The 20,421-nt window shown below is 45.6% G+C and overlaps 1 protein-coding gene and 1 pseudogene across 2 annotated transcripts in view; one reads left to right on the forward strand and one right to left on the reverse strand.

Annotated features, from left to right (window-relative positions):
* The window catches only part of aven (apoptosis, caspase activation inhibitor), a 55,580-nt gene extending 42,961 nt beyond the window's left edge, over positions 1-12,619 (forward strand). The window contains exons 3-6 of one of the 2 annotated variants that reach the window (XM_029676276.2): positions 6,068-6,138; positions 7,698-7,793; positions 8,051-8,354; positions 9,052-12,619. In XM_029676276.2, the coding sequence (XP_029532136.1) occupies positions 6,068-6,138; positions 7,698-7,793; positions 8,051-8,354; positions 9,052-9,230 (650 nt within the window). In that variant the 3' untranslated portion in view covers positions 9,231-12,619. The remainder of the gene's footprint in view (positions 1-6,067; positions 6,139-7,697; positions 7,794-8,050; positions 8,355-9,051) is intronic. The other variant, XM_029676279.2, reaches the window with a different exon arrangement.
* The window catches only part of LOC115140370 (ryanodine receptor 3-like), a 310,457-nt pseudogene continuing 300,946 nt past the window's right edge, over positions 10,911-20,421 (reverse strand).

The following is a 20,421-nucleotide window of genomic DNA, read 5'->3' on the forward strand; positions in this document are numbered from 1 at the left end:
CTGCAGTGGGTCACAAAGTGATTCTTTGTAGTTTTAAGGATCTGACCCTTTTTTAAATTTTTCGCCTAAAATGACATTCTCAAACTACACTCTCCTCAAACAATAGCATGGTATTTCTTCACTGTAAATTGGACAGTGCAGTTAGATTAACAATAATTTAAGCGTTCTGCCCATGTCAGACATGTCTATGTCCTGGGAAATGTTCTTGTTACTTACAGCGTCATGCTAATCACATTAGCGCACGTTAGTGCAACCGTCCCGTAGAGGTTAAACAAATCTACTTTGAAACAAATGTACACCATATGACCAAAAGTATGTGGACACAAAATTGTATGCAGTATTTGCAGCATACTGCAGTGCACTGCAGTTATATACTGCACTCTGACTGCAGTGCACTGCAGTTATATACTGCACTCTGACTGCAGTGCACTGCAGTTATACTGCACTCTGACTGCAATCTTTTTCCGTAAGCGAACTGTGAACACCTCAAATAAAATGCACACTTCAGTTGATCCTAATTGCATAAAAGTTCAAAAGCTTATAGCACCTCGTGAACCCTTTTGGTTTGTTTTGGGGTCAACGTTGTTTTTGTTCCCTATTACACATTGTAACATTGTAACATTGTAACATTGCAACATTGTAACAATGTTGTCAAGAGCAGATCGTCATCCAGTTGATGCAGGAACCATGCTCCAAAACACATACTTAAACATCAACCCACTCATATCACCTGTGTAGCCTTAATGTTTTTTTTCTCCCACCCATTGTCCATTGATCATCATAGTGATCAATGCTAGCCAAGGGATTCCGTAGCTAGCTAAAAGCTAACCACTGATATTGTGTATGTAACATTGTTTTTCTCACCATCCATGTAGCTAGCTAACAGCTAGCTAGAGCTCTGTGGAGTCTGATATAATATTGTAATGAAACAGGCAGGGAGCAGGTCTCGAACCCTCGACCTTCTAGCCCGAAGTCCAGCGCGCTATCGACTGTGCCGCAAAAGCATGCTCGTGCCGACATCCGCGCTTATAAACCCAGAGTCGTTACACTATTAATGGGAACCCCAGCTGTCCCTGTGTTAGCAACACAGCCAGCTGTCCCTGTGCTAGCAGAGTGTTAGCAACCCAGCCAGCTGTCCCTGTGCTAGCAGGGTGTTAACCATCCCAGCCAGCTATTCCTGTGTTGAGAGTATTTGCCAACCCAGCCAACTGGTTCTGTGTTAGCCAATCCAGCCGGCTGTCCCTGTGTTAGCAGAGTGCTATACAACCCAGCCAGCGGGCCCTGTGGTGTGAGGCTGGCAACACAATCCTCTTTCACACTTGATTAGCCTCTCAGCCATTCTCCCCACAGGATCAGTGTTAGCCCAGGCTAATAGAGCTAGCGTTAGCCACACAGGGTTCCGGCTAGGCTAACTGAGCTAGCAGGGCAACCCTTGTGATCTATGCGTTTCCAGGGCAGCCCTTGTGATCTATGTGTTTTTAAAGAGCCTGTGTGGTATCCTCCGTCTCTCCTCCCTCCCATGTGTTTCTAAGGGAACCCATCTCTGTGCCAGGCAGTGTCCCAACATCATAACACATTGTCACCCCAGTGTGAGACGAGAACAGCTAAGGGAACCCATCTCTGTGCCAGGCAGTGTCCCAACATCATACCGCATTGTCACCCCAGTGTGAGACGAGAACAGCTAAGGGAACCCATCTCTGTGCCAGGCAGTGTCCCAACATCATAACACATTGTCACCCCAGTGTGAGACGAGAACAGCTAAGGGAACCCATCTCTGTGCCAGGCAGTGTCCCAACATCATACCGCATTGTCACCCCAGTGTGAGACGAGAACAGCTAAGGGAACCCATCTCTGTGCCAGGCAGTGTCCCAACATCATACCACATTGTCACCCCAGTGTGAGACGAGAACAGCTAAAGGAACAGTCATTAAAGGGTGGAGTTATTTGTTTAACCTGTGGGAGAATAGATGATGATGATGTGGTATCTGACTTGTCCACTGTACTGTTTAGACAAGCCAAGGGGTTAATTTGATCAAACACTGATAAAGGCTCTCCATTGAAGACTGAACACTTCATCAGTTTCCATGGTCTATATGTATGCTCTAGGCTATATCTGTTTGATAGGAAAATCTCAATCTTGCAGGTGGGAAACAAACATCTCAGAAAGCGAGCTCTGAAAACAGATGTGCTAACATGAAATGCTCTGGAATAACCCTCTGTAATAAATTACACTCTGTACTCTTAAACAGTTTTCATCACTGCATCCAATTGACACTGATACTGTAGCCTAATCCCGCTATTTCTCTGTGTTTAGTATGGGCCAAAATGTCACAATATATTCATAAACCTTTTTAATGACCAAATGATGAACAGTTTTGTGCTTAATCTTGTTACATAGGCTCATATGTGATTATGAACTCGATGCTTGGCTGGATTCGAACTGATTGTCACAGACATTGTCTCACTTGTTCCTGGCAGTGGTGATGAAGGGGTCTAAATATCAGTCCTCCTACCGATTTGCTTTCTTGACTCCAGAGTTAAATTGCAATGAGCTTCACAGTGATTTATCGATGGCTAAATCCCGTTAAAGAGTCAGTGTGTTAATTGTTTTGGTTTTTAAAAAAGCGTGACAAAGAAGCGTTATAGTGGTATCCCTCAATGGGTAGCCTAACCCCTAGTGACTTGATTACTGCTTGTGGGCTCCCGAGTGGCGCAGCATCTCAGTGCTAGAGGCGTCAATACAGACCCTGGTTTGATTCCAGGCTGTATCACAACCCGGCCGTGATTGGGAGTCAGAGCACAATTTGGGTTTAGCCGGGGTAGGCCGTCATTGTAAATAAGAATTTGTTCTTAACCTAGTTAAATAAATTAAATTGTGAAAGAGAGAGAATGCAGCCATTCTTAAAGCCACTGCTGAAAATCTATGATCCGTAGGCTTTTACTCCAAGGAAGGAAGGGTGCATTATTAAAGCATTGACACTGGGCCTGCGTCTCTGACGGTTGGCTGGTTACCAGGGAAACCAGCTGCTGTACTGTAACTGTCATGTGTCCCTCTCCACAACACGACATGCTTTGCTTACACAGAGGGTGTGGCCTGGTTAACACGGATGCTGGGTTTGTGTGGGTCACATCAGGCTCTGCTTCCCACAGTTGTGTCAAGTTGGCTGGATGTCCTCTGGGTGGTGGACCATTCTTGATACACACGGGAAACTGTTAAGCGTAAAAAACCTACTAGCGTTGCAGTTCTTGACACAAACTGGTGAACATGGCACCTACTGCAATACCCTGTTCAAAGGCACTTCAATATTTTGTCTTGCCCATTCACCCTCTGGATGGCACATATGCACAAACCATGTCTCAAGGCTGAAACATCCTTATCTCCTCCCCTTCATCTACACTGATTGCAGTGGATTTAACATGTGACATCAATATGGAATCATAGCTTTCACCTGGATTCACCTGGTCAGTCTGTTCTCAATGTTTTGGTTACTGAGTCTATATTACATTATGAACTTTAAGGCCTCTCATCATCTACAGTCGTGGCCAAAAGTTTTGAGAATGACACAAATATTAATTTTCACAAAGTTTGCTGCTTCAGTGTCTTTAGATATTTTTGTCACATGTTACTATGGAATAGTGAAGTATAATTCCAAGCATTTCATAAGTGTCAAAGGCTTTTATTGACAATTACATGAAGTTGATGCAAAGAGTCAATATTTGCAGTGTTGACCCTTCTTTTTCAAGACCTCTGCAATCTGCCCTGCCAATTAACTTCTGGGCCACATCCTGACTGATGGCAGCCCATTCTTGCATAATCAATGCTTGGAGTTTGTCAGAATTTGTTGGGTTTTGTTTGTCTACCCGCTTCTTGAGGATTGACCACAAGTTCTCAATGGGATTAAGGTCTGGGGAGTTTCCTGGCCATGGACCCAAAATATCGATGTTGTGTTCCACCAAGCCACTTAGTTATCACTTTTGCCTTATGGCAAGGTGCTCCATCATGCTGGAAAAGGCATTGTTCGTCACCAAACTGTTCCTGGATGGTTGGGAGAAGTTGCTCTCAGATGATGTGTTGGTACCATTCTTTATTCATGCCTGTTTTCTTAGGCAAAATTGTGAGTAGTGAGCCCACTCCCTTGGCTGAGAAGCAACCCCACACATGAATGGTCTCAGGATGCTTTACTGTTGGCATGACACAGGACTGATGGTAGTGCTCACCTTGTCTTCTCCGGACAAGCTTTTTTCCAGATGCCCCAAACAATCAGAAAGGGGATTCATCAGAGAAAATGACTTTACCCCAGTCCTCAGCAGTCCAATTCCTGTACCTTCAGCAGAATATGAGTCTGTCCCTGATGTTTTTCCTGGATAGAAGTGGCTTCTTTGCTGCCCTTCTTGACACCAGGCCATCCTTCAAAATTCTTTGCCTCACTGTGCGTGCAGATGCACTCACACCTGCCTGCTGCCATTCCTGAGCAATCTCTGTACTGGTGGTGCCCCGATCCCGCAGCTGAATCAACTTTAGGAGACGGTCCTGGCGCTTGCTGGAATTTCATGGGCGCCGTGAAGCCTTCAACACAAATTTGAACCGCTCGCCTTGAAGTTCTTGATGATGCGATAAATGGTTGATTTAGGTGCAATCTTACTGGCAGCAATATCCTTGCATGTGAAGCCCTTTTTGTGCAAATCATTGATGATGGTACTTGTTTCCTTGCAGGTAACTGTGGTTGACAGAAGAAGAACAATGATTCTAAGCACCACCCTCCTTTTGAAGCTTTCAGTCTGTTATTCGAACTCAGTCAGCATCACAGAGTGATCTCCAGCCTTGTCCTCGTCAACACTCGCACCTGTGTTAACGAGAGAATCACTGACATGATGTCAGCTGGTCTTTTTGTGGCAGGGCTGAAAGGCAGTGGAAATGTTTTTGGGGGGATTTGGTTTATTTGCATGGTAAAGAGGGACTTTGCAATTAATCTGATCACTCTTCATAACATTCTGGAATATATGCAAATGACTGTTTGGTGACCCCTAGTGACTGACTGACTGGTGACCCCTAGTCACTGACTGACTGACTGGTGACCCCTAGTGACTGACTGACTGGTGACCCCTAGTGACTGACTGACTGGTGACCCCTAGTGACTGACTGACTGGTGACCCCTAGTGACTGACTGACTGGTGATCCCTAGTGACTGGTGACCCCTAGTGACTGACTGACCCCTAGTGACTGACTGACTGGTGACCCCTAGTGACTGACTGTTTGGTGACCCCTAGTGACTGACTGTTTGGTGACCCCTAGTGACTGACTGACTGGTGACCCCTATTGACTGACTGTTTGGTGACCCCTAGTGACTGACTGACTGGTGACCCCTAGTGACTGACTGACTGACTGGTGACCCCTAGTGACTGACTGACTTACTGGTGACCCCTAGTGACTGACTGACTGGTGACCCCTACTGACTTACTGTTTGGTGACCCCTAGTGACTGACTTGTTTGGTGACCCCTAGTGACTGACTGACTGGTGACCCCTAGTGACTGACTTGTTTGGTGACCCCTAGTGACTGACTTGTTTGGTGACCCCTAGTGACTGACTGACTGGTGACCCCTAGTGACTGACTTGTTTCGTGACCGCTAGTGACTGACTGACTGGTGACCCCTAGTGACTGACTGACTGGTGACCCCTAGTGACTGACTGTTTGGTGACCCCTAGTGACTGACTGTTTGGTGACCCCTAGTGACTGACTGTTTGGTGACCCCTAGTGACTGACTGTTTGTTGACCCCCTAGTAACTGACTGTTCAGTGTCAGTGATACCATAATAAGAGGTTTGCATGCTAATATTTTCAACAATTACTGATAGGCTTACAGAAGGAAACATGAAATCATGCAGTCTTTGTTATCTTGTATCATATGTTAATATGTAACTTAATTAAATAAACTGTATGACATGAATATATGAAATAATTCATAAATGAAGTATGTATTTAACAGACACAGATCTGTCTAGTATCATTCTGAGCAACTGACAGCAGTAGCCTGGTTTCAGAATCTTTTCTCTCTCTCTCGTTCTCAGGGGACTCCTTCACTCAATTCCGCTTTTCTGAGGAGAAGGAGTGGGATATTGACTCATTGGCAGCCAATCAGGTAAATATGGTATTGCCTTTTCTCTGTTCCTCTTAAAGTTGTTTCCAGTATAGCTCTGTCTTGTCTTGGCTTGTCTTTTGTTTCTTTGTTTCTTTCGACAGTGGTTAAGGTAGTGGCTAGGGTGTTGTTTTGGTACTAGTCTATTTTGTCCCAGGAGTTGATCAGTGCTCTCTCTTCCTCCGCCCCATTCCTCCACCCGCCCCTTCCTTCCTCCCTCCACCCCACTCGCTCCCTCCCTCCCTTCTACGTCTTCCCCTTCTACGTCTACCCCTCCTCCTTCTACCTCTTCCCCTCCTCCTTCTACCCCTTCCCCTCCTCCTTCTACCCCTTCCCCTCCTCCTTCTACCCCTTCCCCTCCTCCTTCTACCCCTTCCCCTCCTCCTTCTACCTCTTCCCCTCCTCCTTCTACCCCTTCCCCTCCTCCTTCTACCTCTTCCCTCCTCCTTCTACCCCTTCCCCTCCTCCTTCTACCTCTTCCCCTCCTCCTTCTACCCCTTCCCCTCCTCCTTCTACCTCTTCCCCTCCTCCTTCTACCTCTTCCCCTCCTCCTTCTACCCTTCCCCTCCTCCTTCTACCTCTTCCCCTCCTCCTTCTACCTCTTCCCCTCCTCCTTCTACCCTTCCCCTCCTCCTTCTACCCCTCCCTTCTACCCCTTCCCCTCCTCCTTCTACCTCTTCCCTCCTCCTTCTACCCCTTCCCCTCCTCCTTCTACCCCTCCTCCTTCTACCTCTTCCCCTCCTCCTTCTACCCCTTCCCCTCCTCCTTCTACCCCTCCTCCTTCTACCCCTTCCCCTCCTCCTTCTACTCCTTCTACCTCTTCCCCTCCTCCTTCTACCTTTTCCCTCCTTCTACCCCTTCCTATCCTCCTTCTACCCCTACCCCTCCTCCTTCTACCTCTTCCCCTCCTCCTTCTACCCCTTCCCCTCCTCCTTCTACCCCTCCTCCTTCTACCCCTTCCCCTCCTCCTTCTACTCCTTCTACCTCTTCCCCTCCTCCTTCTACCTTTTCCCCTCCTCCTTCTACCCCTTCCTATCCTCCTTCTACCCCTCCTCCTTCTACCCCTTCCCCTCCTCCTTCTACCTCTTCCCATCCTCCTTCTACCCCTTCCCCTCCTCCTTCTACCCCTTCCCCTCCTCCTTCTACCCCTCCTCCTTCTACCCCTTCCCCTCCTCCTTCTACCCCTCCTCCTTCTACCCCTTCCCCTCCTCCTTCTACCTCTTCCCCTCCTCCTTCTACCTCTTCCCCTCCTCCTTCTACCTCTTCCCCTCCTCCTTCTACCTCTTCCCCTCCTCCTTCTACCTCTTCCCCTCCTCCTTCTACCCCTCCTCCTTCTACCCCTTCCTATCCTCCTTCTACCCCTCCTCCTCCCCCTTCCTATCCTCCTTCTACCCCTACCCCTCCTCCTTCTACCCCTTCCCCCTCCTTCTACCCCTTCCCCTCCTCCTTCTACCTCTTCCCATCCTCCTACCTTTTCCCCTCCTCCTTCTACCCCTACCCCTCCTCCTTCTACCCCTTCTTCCCCTCCTTCCACCCCTCTCCTTCCCTCTCCCCACATCTAGTTTTCAGCAGTGTTTGTGGACCTCCCAGCCCTGGCCCAGTCTCTACAAGAGCTGCCTCTCCACCAGAGACTCAACCTGGAGGCTGAACTAGTCCAGGTAGGTACTGATGCCTCTCCACCACAGACTGAACTAGTCCTGGTGCAGAACCTTTTTGCTCCATTGGGTTTGGTGTTGGGCGTCTACACCTCTTTAGGCGTCTAGACTAGAGTATTCAGAAGTGTTGTAATATTACCATGGAAACCTGTTGAATTCTTTCTTTTTTCAGAGCGTTCCCAGAAAGTCATTGTCTAAGTATTGGTAGTGTATTTGGGTTGAATCCAGATGTATTATCTAATCCTGTTGTTATATATCAGGTGACCTCTCCGGTGGAGCTACCCACTATGACCATGGCACCCAAACAGAACTCTGTAGCGCTGGGTCTGTTTAAGCCTCCTGTCCCAGGAGTCCCAGCAGCTCAGAAAGGCCTTAGTCCAAGCCTGGGTGTTTCCTGTGATGTGAGCACAGCCCCAGGCGCTGTTCCTCTGGGCTCCTCAGCTGCCAAGACCCCTGTGGTGGATGACATGGATAAGGATTTGGACCAGCTGCTCAGTCTACAGAGCTCAGACTCAGAACCTTCACTGTCCCAAACTGGCAGGCTTGTTGAGGTTCCAAATGAACGTGAGTACCCATAACATTTTTGTTCTGTTCTGCAATCTTGTAATTAGATTATACACGTTGCAGACTATTCAGTGTGGAAAAAATAACTTGTTGCTACAACAACCCATCACCCAGGACGTGCTACCTGTCCCAGGCCCGCTGTTTTCAACTCTCTAGAGACAGCAGGAGCGGTAGAGATACTCTTAATGATCGGCTATGAAAAGCCAACTGACATTTACTCCTGAGGTGCTGACCTGTTGCACCCTCGACAACTACTGTGATTATTATTATTTGACCATGCTGGTCATCTATGAACATTTGAACATCTTGGCCATGTTCTGTTATAATCTCCACCCGGCACAGCCAGAAGAGGACTGGCCACCCCACATAGCCTAGTTCCTCTCTAGGTTTCTTCCTAGGTTCTGGCCTTTCTAGGGAGTTTTTCCTAGCCACCGTGCTTCTACACCTCCATTGCTTGCTGTTTGGGGTTTTAGGCTGGGTTTCTGTACAGCACTTTGAGATATCAGCTGATGTAAGAAGGGCTATATAAATACATTTGATTTGATGATTTGATTAGATCAGTTAACAGTAACCTAAATAAAGGCATTGATCATTTGCTAGTAACATACAGAGAAACAAGATGGAAAATTGTTGGTTCGTCCTCTATATCTGTGTGAGTACTAGGGAGAGTGCAACTTTCTGTGGTTTCTTTTTTCAGCAGCAGTAGAGGAGAGGGAGGAGCTTGTTCCGGAGGAGGAGCTTAAGAAGCAGGACACACAGCAGGCCAAGGAGGAGATTCAGAAGGAGGAGGTGGCTGCACCTCCCAAGGCAGCGGTAGCAAAGGAGGTGGTGACAGAGGAGGACCTGGAAGACTGGCTGGACAGCATGATCTCCTGACCCCTGAAATCTAACCTTTGACCCTGTCTGACCTAGGAGAAGGACCGTCCAGTCCCCCTCAGCCCCTAACAGTCTTACATCATATTCTAATCCATCACAGTCAAGACATGAAGCACTGCTTATATAACAGCAAATTCATTAATATACTTTTCATAAGATCGACTTTGGATGAAGGCATTGTTGGGAGTTCTTTCCCTCCCATTTGACTGATTCACATCAAGTCCCATGTGTTCTCCATCCTACCGACTACCCTGGATAGGTGTAGCAGCGGAGCTCTGTGAGCTGTACCGGATTTCCTATTCCTTGTCAGACACGGAAAGGGGCTCACACACAGACAGACACATTTTCCCCTCTGAAAGGTTTCTGTAATTGGATCGATGTTGTGAGTTAGTTGACAGCCCATGGAATACAGACATGGTTTATTGCATTGGTTAATTTATCCATTTCCACCCCCCCCTCTTTCCTTCTCAAAAAGAAATGCAGGTTTCCCAAAGCTACTACATATAAATGGCCATACAATAGCAGTTCACTGTTCAATAAATTCTGAATTATGTTTTTTCTTCAGCGTGTAATTTCTACTATGGAAAGAAAGGTGTACAGGCAGACAATGGACACTGTAGTTTGGGAACAAATCCAAACTGAGCAACAATTACACAATGGGTATCTATATATATATATATATTTCTTCTAAAAAGCTATCCCTACTGTAACTAGGTAATTCTAATCCACAACCTAGAGCACGAAGGGTGTCAAGTTCTTATTTTAAGGCACATTGGCACTTTATAAACACCTATAATGGGCTCAAGACTTATTGAGGGACCCCTTTTTTAAATTCCTCATCTCACCAAGCTAATTAGATTCAGACCCAAGTTCAATAAAAGGTAGAATTAGGTCTAATTTAATTTCTAGTCAAGTTTCATCATTATCACCACCACAATTCACATTGTAGCATTTTGGTTCTCAGGTAATATCTTGTGTTTTGGTTAATATCTTGGGTATTAATCTCATGGCTTGTACATTCAATCACTCCTCAAGCTGTAACCCTACATATATCACTGTCTCCACTCTACCTCACAACACACATTGTGCAACAGTTTTGGGGGGTGAGCAAGTGAAAAGGGTAACGTGTCATAACAAATCAAATGAATATAACCATTTGTGTTCGAAGAGCAAACAAGGTGTTGCTGTGACAGGTGACCTATCTTCACAATGAAAATTGAAACACCAAGTCCAGTCATCATCTTCATCAACCTCAGTCTCTCCTCAGTAGTGGCTGGCCAGTTCATTAGGTGATACTGTATGATGGATACAATGGCAGCAGAAGTAGTGGCTGGCCAGTTCATTAGGTGATACTGTATGATGGATACAATGGCAGCAGAAGTAGTGGCTGGCCAGTTCATTAGGTGATACTGTATGATGGATACAATGGCAGCAGAAGTAGTGGCTGGCCAATTCATTAGGTGATACTGTATGATGGATACAATGGCAGCAGAAGTAGTGGCTGGCCAGTTCATTAGGTGATACTGTATGATGGATACAATGGCAGCAGAAGTAGTGGCTGGCCAGTTCATTAGGTGATACTGTATGATGGATACAATGGCAGCAGAAGAGCTAAGTGGAGCTAGATGTCATGTTCCATTAAGGTTCAAGGGAGTTAGTCTTTACCAGATAGTGTTGTAGGGTAGTGTTCTGGTGTCCTCTCTACCCAGATAGTGTTGTAGGGTAGTGTTCTGGTGTCCTCTCTACCCAGATAGTGTTGTAGGGTAGTGTTCTGGTGTCCTCTCTACCCAGATAGTGTTGTAGGGTAGTGTTCTGGTGTCCTCTCTACCCAGATAGTGTTGTAGGGTAGTGTTCTGGTGTCCTCTCTACCCAGATAGTGTTGTAGGGTAGTGTTCTGGTGTCCTCTACCCAGATAGTGTTGTAGGGTAGTGTTCTGGTGTCCTCTCTACCCAGATAGTGTTGTAGGGTAGTGTTCTGGTGTCCTCTACACCCAGATAGTGTTGTAGGGTAGTGTTCTGGTGTCCTCTCTACCCAGATAGTGTTGTAGGGTAGTGTTCTGGTGTCCTCTACCCAGATAGTGTTGTAGGGTAGTGTTCTGGTGTCCTCTACACCCAGATAGTGTTGTAGGGTAGTGTTCTGGTGTCCTCTATCCATTAAATGTTGTTGAAGTGATGGAAGAAGGCTGCCTCAGATAGGATGTAGGGTTTGTGAGTAGACTTGTCTCTCAAATACAGACAGCGTTGCTTTACGGTAAATGGGAAGTGTTAAGTGTCCTCTCTACCCAGATAGTGTTGTAGGGTAGTGTTCTGGTGTCCTCTCTACCCAGATAGTGTTGCTTTACGGTAAATGGGAAGTGTTAAGTGTCCTCTCTACACAGGTAGGGTAGCTAGCTAATGTAGTTTTAGGTGTTCTCTCTATCAAGGTAGGGTTGGAGAGTAGCTGGGTAGTGTTAGCTGTCCTCTCTACCCAAGCAGGTCCTCATACTGCTTCCTGAAACAGTCCCCAGCAGGGAAGAAGTCCCAGCATCTCTCCTGGTACATCTTCCACACATACGACTCCTGTTGAAGGACAGGGAAATACACAGTAGTTCAAATGGTTTTAGGAGTGAAAAGGTGTTTCAACTAGAAAAGGTAATTTTACATTAAATCAAATTGTGTAGTGTGTTAAAGTCAAATGGCAGCAATATTACAATTTTGAAATTCACATGACATTCAAAATGCATAGCATCTTCGGAGGTTTAGCGAGCGATTTGCATTTTCTGTGTATCAAGTTTACAAACTTTCATATATTCAACTTCTTGGATGCATTCAGATTCCGTTTTAAAATTCTGATTCAAAACCAAAGACAACATCCTGGTACTTTGCAAGGTAGAAAAGAACAGAGACTCAGAAGCTTTTGCTAGATTCCGACGCCAAAGTGGCATTTATTGTCTTCCTATGAATTGGTCTCTAGCGTTTAAACCGTTATAAGCTATATCCCATTCCTGAAAGCTTAGACTCTATCAAACATGGACATGTCTAGACGTTGAACCAATGTGGAATAGATGTTAAATTGACGTCTCTGCCCAATGGGTCTAAGAAGTAGAATATATGAAACTTTGATAAACCCAAATGAATGCAACATCTACCATATTGAAACAGAATATTACATTGAAATTGAATTTCAAAAATGTATGCGATTTATTCATTCAATTCAGTTTTTAAAATCATGAGATACAACAATTTATGAATTCAATGTGTGTATTACAAATGGTTAGATATTAAATACAATTTCTGTTGGTACTGAAACCACTCCATAGTTCTATTCTAGTGCTAGAGTTTCAATGAGAGAGATTTAGACCTGAGATGTGTGTTCATATAATAAAGAGAAGTGTTGTTGTACATACCTGACCAGTGTGTTCAGTCTCGTCCTTGTTGATGAGGTACATCAGGAAGAAGCTGCACAGAAAGAAAAGCCATGTGGCCAAATATTAACTCAGGCTTTCATCCAGAGTATCACTGGTAAAGGTTAAGTACATCTAATTAAATTCAAACGAGAGCCTTTAATGGACCATCTCTGGTCATATGTGCTTGAACAACGTCCTCGTGTCAGTCAGTATGTACTCACAGGTAGTTGGCCAGGTTGTGTTCTTGTAAGGTGTGGGTCTCAAAGCCGTGGGGTGTCGTGTCAAAGTAGTCGTTTCCAATTCCACAGATGAAGCATTTAGTCTACAGTAAGATGATAGAATGTGTTTACCCAATCAGATACACTCCCCTCCCCTCACATATTGCATTTATTCAAGAAGATGCTTATTCCTAACATTGATCCTTTGTTATTTTTTATTTAACTAGGCAAGTAAGTTTAGAACAAATTCTTATTTACAATGACGGCCTACCCCGGCCAATGCTGGGACAATTGTGCACCGCCCTATGGGACTCCCGATCACGGCCGGTTGTGATACAGCCCGGGATCGAACCAGGTTCTGTAGTGACGCCTCTAGCACTGAGATACAGTGCCGTAGACCCCCAGTGCACCACTTGGGAGCCCAGAAAATGTTCTAGGTGAGACCAGGTGAACTCTTACCTCCATATCCTCCTTCACCTGCTCCTGCTGGTCTCTCAGTTCCCCAAACGCATCAATAATCAAACCTGGAATATTGAACAAGACAGCATTTTAAACTTCTTAAACACGGTACAGTCCTCTCAGCTGCTGTTCTGAACACTGGGGGCCATACGTATCATAAGTTTCAGAGTAGGAGTACTGATTTAGGATCACACCAGGTAAGATTACATCATCCTAGACCTCACCCCATAGAGCCTGGTATTTAGTTGAATTTTTATTTCTTCTAGTGTTTACGTGGCAGATAAAAGCTGAATTGTGTGTCAAGAACATCAAGAACTTCAAGAAAACTAATGTGATACAGTATCAAAGTTCCGTAGTAACATACCAAAGTTGGGGTCAATTCCATTTCAATTCCAATCAATTCAGATAGGTAGAACATTGTAATTCCAATTCAAAATGCCACCTATTGATGAAGAGAATTAGAATTCCAGTGTACTTCCTAAATTGACTGGAAATAGCCCTGGTAGTGACGTACCCTGAATGATGGCCAGGAGGATGACGATGACGAAGAAGAAGAAGGTGATGTCGAAGAGGATACGCCACAGCTCACCCCGTAGGGGAACTCCGGGAGGATATACGGGTCCTCGGAGCTCATCACCGATGACCACACTGAGGAAGATATACGGCCCTCACCCCCGCGTACAGGTGGAACAGATAGCACTGAGGAGGATATACAGGAGGAACAGATAGCACTGAGGAGGATATACAGGAGGAACAGATAGCACTGAGGAGGATATACAGAATGATATACAGGAGGAACAGATAGCACTGAGGAAGATATACAGGAGGAACAGATAGCACTGAGGAAGATATACAGGAGGAACAGATAGCACTGAGGAGGATATACAGGAGGAACAGATAGCACTGAGGAGGATATACAGGAGGAACAGATAGCACTGAGGAGGATATACAGGAGGAACAGATAGCACTGAGGAGGATATACAGGAGGAACAGATAGCACTGAGGAGGATATACAGGAGGAACAGATAGCACTGAGGAGGATATACAGGAGGAACAGATAGCACTGAGGAGGATATACAGGAGGAACAGATAGCACTGAGGAGGATATACAGGAGGAACAGAAGCAGATATATACAGCACTGAGGAGGATATACAGGAGGAACAGATAGCACTGAGGAGGATATACAGGAACAGATATACAGGAGGAACAGATAGCACTGAGGAGGATATACAGGAGGAACAGATAGCACTGAGGAGGATATACAGGAGGAACAGATAGCACTGAGCAGGATATACAGGAGGAACAGATAGCACTGAGGAGGATATACAGGAGGAACAGATAGCACTGAGGAGGATATACAGGAGGAACAGATAGCACCTTCTTGGATCCCTTCCTAAAACATGTTTGGTGAGTCGTGGAATGAACTCTAACCAAGCCATCTATTAGTGGGTCATCTTAAGAACTTAACGTGTGAAAGATGTGCATGACTCATTTATACGTGCTATGACACAGTATCAATACTACTGCGTTGAGTCATCCTTTAGCCGTGAGTAGTGTGTGTGTGTGTGTGTGTGTGTGTGTGTGTGTGTGTGTGTGTGTGTGTGTGTGTGTGTGTGTGTGTGTGTGTGTGTGTGTGTGTGTGTGTGTGTGTGTGTGTGTGTGTGTGTGTGTGTGTGTGTGTGTGTGTGTGTGTGTGTGTGTGTGTGTGTGTGTGTGTGTGTGTGTGTGTGTGTGTGTATAGACTTACAGTCATCATGTCGTCACACTTCATGTCAGGTGCGTCCTCGTCCTCGCTCTTGTTGTAGAACTTCCTGAAGAAGTTGAAGGCCACCACAGTGTACAGGTACACCACCACCGCCAACAGACCTACAGTCAGCACCAACTGTAGAGAGAGAGAGAGGGGTCATTACTAGTGATGATGTTGAAGGCCACCACAGTGTTCAGATACACCACCACCGCCAACAGACCTACAGTCAGCACCAACTGTAGAGAGAGAGAGAGAGGGGTCATTACTAGTGATGATGTTGAAGGCCACCACAGTGTTCAGGTACACCACCACCGCCAACAGACCTACAGTCAGCACCAACTGTAGAGAGAGAGAGAGAGAGAGAGAGAGAGGGGGGTCATTACTAGTGATGATGTTGAAGGCCACCACAGTGTACAGGTACACCACCACCGCCAACAGACCTACAGTCAGCACCAACTGTAGAGAGAGAGAGAGGGGTTATTACTAGTGATGATGTTGAAGGCCACCACAGTGTACAGGTACACCACCACCGCCAACAGACCTACAGTCAGCACCAACTGTAGAGAGAGAGAGAGAGGGGTCATTACTAGTGATGATGTTGAAGGCCACCACAGTGTTCAGATACACCACCACCGCCAACAGACCTACAGTCAGCACCAACTGTAGAGAGAGAGAGAGAGGGGGTCATTACTAGTGATGATGTTGAAGGCCACCACAGTGTACAGGTACACCACCACCGCTAACAGACCTACAGTCAGCACCAACTGTAGAGAGAGAGAGAGAGAGAGAGAGGGGTCATTACTAGTGATGATGTTAAAGGCCACCACAGTGTACCGGTACACCACCACCGCCAACAGACCTACAGTCAGCACCAACTGTAGAGAGAGAGAGAGGGGTCATTACTAGTGATGATGTTGAAGGCCACCACAGTGTTCAGATACACCACCACCGCCAACAGACCTACAGTCAGCACCAACTGTAGAGAGAGAGAGAGAGAGAGAGAGGGGTCATTACTAGTGATGATGTTGAAGGCCACCACAGTGTTCAGATACACCACCACCGCCAACAGACCTACAGTCAGCACCAACTGTAGAGAGAGAGAGAGAGAGAGAGAGAGGGGTCATTACTAGTGATGATGTTGAAGGCCACCACAGTGTTCAGATACACCACCACCGCCAACAGACCTACAGTCAGCACCAACTGTAGAGAGAGAGGGGCCATTATTAGTGATGATGTTGAAGGCCACCACAGTGTTCAGATACACCACCACCGCCAACAGACCTACAGTCAGCACCAACTGTAGAGAGAGAGAGAGAAAGAGGGGTCATTACTAGTGATGATGTTGAAGGCCACCACAGTGTTCAGATACACCACCACCACCAACAGACCTACAGTCAGCACCAACTGTAGAGAGAGAGAGAGGGGTCATTACTAGTGATGATGTTGAAGGCCACCACGGTGTTCAGATACACCACCACCGCCAACAGACCTACAGTCAGCACCAACTGTAGAGAGAGAGAGAGAGGGGTCATTACTAGTGATGATGTTGAAGGCCACCACAGTGTTCAGATACACTTCCAACAGACAGTTAGCGCCAACTGGAGAGAGGAAATTAATATTCACATTATTCTCAACATGCAGAAATGTAAAGTGTGTTGAGACCTGTGTCAAAAGCACTTTAAATAAACATGACTTCACTTGACTTGAGAGAGGATAACAACCCCGCTCCTCCACACACTCAACTGGTTTCCAGTCGAAGCTCCCATCCACTACAGACCATGGTACCTGCCTATAGAGCAGCAAGAGGAACTGCCCCTCCCTAACTTCAGGCTCTGCTCAAACCCTACAACCTCAACCCGAACCCTCCATTCTGCCACCTCTGGTCTCTTGGCCCTTCCACCCCTATGGGAGGGCAGCTCCCCCTCAGCCCAAGCTCCTCTCTGTCCTGGCACACTAATGGTAGAAACAGCTTCCCCCTGAAGCTAGAACAGCAGAGTTCCTGTCCATTTTACAAAAATACCTCTTCAAAGAGTATCTTAAATAATCCCACGCTCCCGCAAAATATAAAACAAAAGCCTTTTGAGAACTAACACTAGCACAGACTTTTCCCCTAACTAGCACAGACTTTTCCCCCTAACTAGCACAGACTTTTCCCCTAACTAGCACAGACTTTTCCCCCTAACTAGGACAGACTTTTCCCCCTAACTAGCACAGACTTTTCCCCCTAACTAGCACAGACTTTTCCCCTAACTAGCACAGACTTTTCCCCTAACTAGCACAGACTTTTCCCCCTAACTAGCAGACTTTTCCCCCAACTAGCACAGACTTTTCCCCCTAACTAGCACAGACTTTACCCCCTAACTATCAGACTTTACCCCCTAACTAGCACAGACTTTGCTGATAGCTACTATATTGAGGAAAAATGTACTTACTATGACTGAGATATGTGGCTGTCCCACCTAGCTACACCGTATATACAAAAGTATGTGGACATCCCTTCAAATGACTGGATTCGGCTATGTCAGCCAGACCCATTGCTAACAGGTGTTTAAAATGGAGCTTTTTGAAAAATTTGCTTTTTGGTCTTAAAGGCCTAGTGCAGTCAAAAACGTGATATCCTGTGTTTTATATAGTGCAAAAAATAAGTAATAAGGTACTTAATTGTTACCTAGAAATGATTTTATATTGAGATAAAAACGGCTGAATTGGGCCTTTAATTTAAGGTTAGGGTTAGCAGTGTGGTTAGCAGAGGTGTGGACTCAAGTCACATGACTTGGATTCGAGTCAGACTCGAGTCACGAATATGATGACTTGCAACTTGACTTTGACTTTAACACCAATGACTCGTGACTTGACTTGGACTTGAGCCTTTTGACTCGACCTGACTTGATACCCTCCCCAAGCCTCCCCAACCCTCCTCAACCCTCCTCAACCCTCTCCAACCCTCCTCAACCCTCTCCAAGCCTCCCCAACCCTCCCCAAGCCCAAATATTAAAGATGATGCTATTAAACAAAGTGTGCAGCGCATCAACTCTTCATTTAACGGATTACAGTTTGAATCGGACAGCAGCCAATCAAATTGTGCCAGCTGAGAAACAGTTGTGCGTGGCTGTGCAGAGGAACGTCGGCGGGTGAATTCAGATGGAGCCCTTGGAAAGATGATACCCAAAAGTATTATTTTCGGATATAAAGACGACGCTTTATCAACAAAAAACGGATTGCATCTTGCAAGACATGCGGGAAGAAAATGACAGAGGAGAGGAGCAACAATTTCCAACTTTGTTCGATATTTGAAGGTGCACAAAGAACGGTAAGAAGTGGTTAATATAGCCGACAGCTTTATATTTGATTACTTTACTACTGTAGCATGTAGGCTAATGTAACGTTAAATCAATGAGCCTCCACACAGTCAGTCAGTGCGGGAACGTGATCATTGCACCCAGATTGAGCTAAAACTGGCTAGGCAGTTGGAAGCCTAAATCCTGCCTGATGTTACTGCTGTTCCTAAAACCATTGACATATGTTAGCCTACTGTAACCACACTGTGTGTGTGTGTGTGTGTGTGTGAGTGTGTGTGTGAGTGTGTGTGTGTGTGTTGAGCGATTGTGTACAAGCCTACATCGCCCGATTGCGCCCCAAAGCGATCCTCGGTCACTATTGGGGGGGGGGGGTCTTTCTCATGGCTACCCATGTATTTCCATGGAAATATAACATTTATTTGGAAAGTAATAAATGTATAGATATTTTTAAAAGCATTAATGATTTACGTAAATGTAATATACTATTACTCTTGTTAAAAATATGAAATGGTATTATATTTGGTGAAGAGCACATTATGACTTGTTTAGGACTCGACACTTGATTTGATACTTGTCGGTCTTGACTTGGGACTTGAGTGCTAAGATTTGAGACTTTACTTACTGTAAAACAATGACTTGGTCCCACCTCTGGTGGTTAGGGTTGTTATGTTTGTTCCTTATATAATGACAAACTGGGGTGTAGGTTTAACTACTTTTAATGAACATATACTTCAGCTAGAAAACTCTACGTTTAGCCATCCAAGGCATTCTTCCACCACCTGCCCCCCCGCATAGCCTGTTGGGTAACGTAGTCTAAATGTTATTAACACATAACAACACAAGGGTTAGTTTTAAAATCATATTTTATGACTTTGTAGCTGTGCCAGCTAGTGACCACCCTGCAGAGCTGCCTCCAGAACAACATTCATGACGAAAAACGCTGCATTGAGATGTCCCCCTGATCTACAGTCTAGTGATTAAAATGTCTGTGTGGCCCCGTGACAGTGTCTGGTGGTGTTATTGCCACGTGCCTGTTTTCCGTTGTGAGTGACGGAGGACAGGATGGTCCGGAGGGTCTTGAAGCCCATGGCGATGTCCAGCAGATGGGCAGCGAAGAAGAAGTTGTTATAGTGTCCCAGGATGGACATGGTGGCGTACCAGATCAGGTACAGGAACGACTGACAAGACAGAACAAGGAAATGTGAAGCTCAGTCCATTACTTTTTCAGTCTAAAATCAACTTGAAATTCCTAGTCCTTTCCCCTTTGTGTTTGCAGATCGTACGGGACTGGATAGGTGTAAGCAGTATGGTGATGGCTCCAGCTAGCCTTCTGATGGCCTCAGGGTGGTTTGACCATACTCCTTACACCTATCCAGAGCCCTACTGCCAGCCACAAACACTGAAAGGGGAGGGGCTAGGTTGACAGTTTGTCTTTACTGAGGGAGTAAACACGTACGTTATCAGTCAGCACCACTCCCATTTTCCAGATGTGGTACTTGGTGTCGATAGAGCTCAACCTGCCATTAGGAAACAGACAGATGTTTCTTAGCGTTGAATTAAACCAAGTTACCCACCCATTCACAATAGAGTATCATGTATTTTACTGTGTTGATATGAGAGGATTACTTTCTCACTGGCGGTTAACTAAACTGAGGTACTATGTCTATCACTATGTTTATTAGCTACATGTTTATTACCAGTGCATGTGAGGGAAAAATTACATATTTACCTGATTTATTTGATATTAATGGTTAACAATTAATATTTAACTAAGAGTAAGACATTTCTCCTAATGTCTATGTTTTCATGGTCTCCACTGTAGGTGGGGGTGAAGTGAATATACTTAGATAATACACTGCTGATACTCACTGTTTACAAATGGGATGGGGGGAGTCAATGTAAATTGTACTGTGGTGATTTTATTAGTTGTTCATCAGTCTTATGACTTGGGGGGGTAGAAGCTGTTAAGGCGCCTCTTGGTCCTAGACTTGGTGGTCGGGTACCGCTTGTCGTGAGGTAGCAGAGAGAACAGTCTATGACTTGAGTTTTGTTAAGATGATATGAGAAGAGTGGATGTCTCAC

Source organism: Oncorhynchus nerka, linkage group LG13 (genome assembly GCF_034236695.1).
Source record: "Oncorhynchus nerka isolate Pitt River linkage group LG13, Oner_Uvic_2.0, whole genome shotgun sequence".
NCBI lineage: Eukaryota > Metazoa > Chordata > Actinopteri > Salmoniformes > Salmonidae > Oncorhynchus > Oncorhynchus nerka.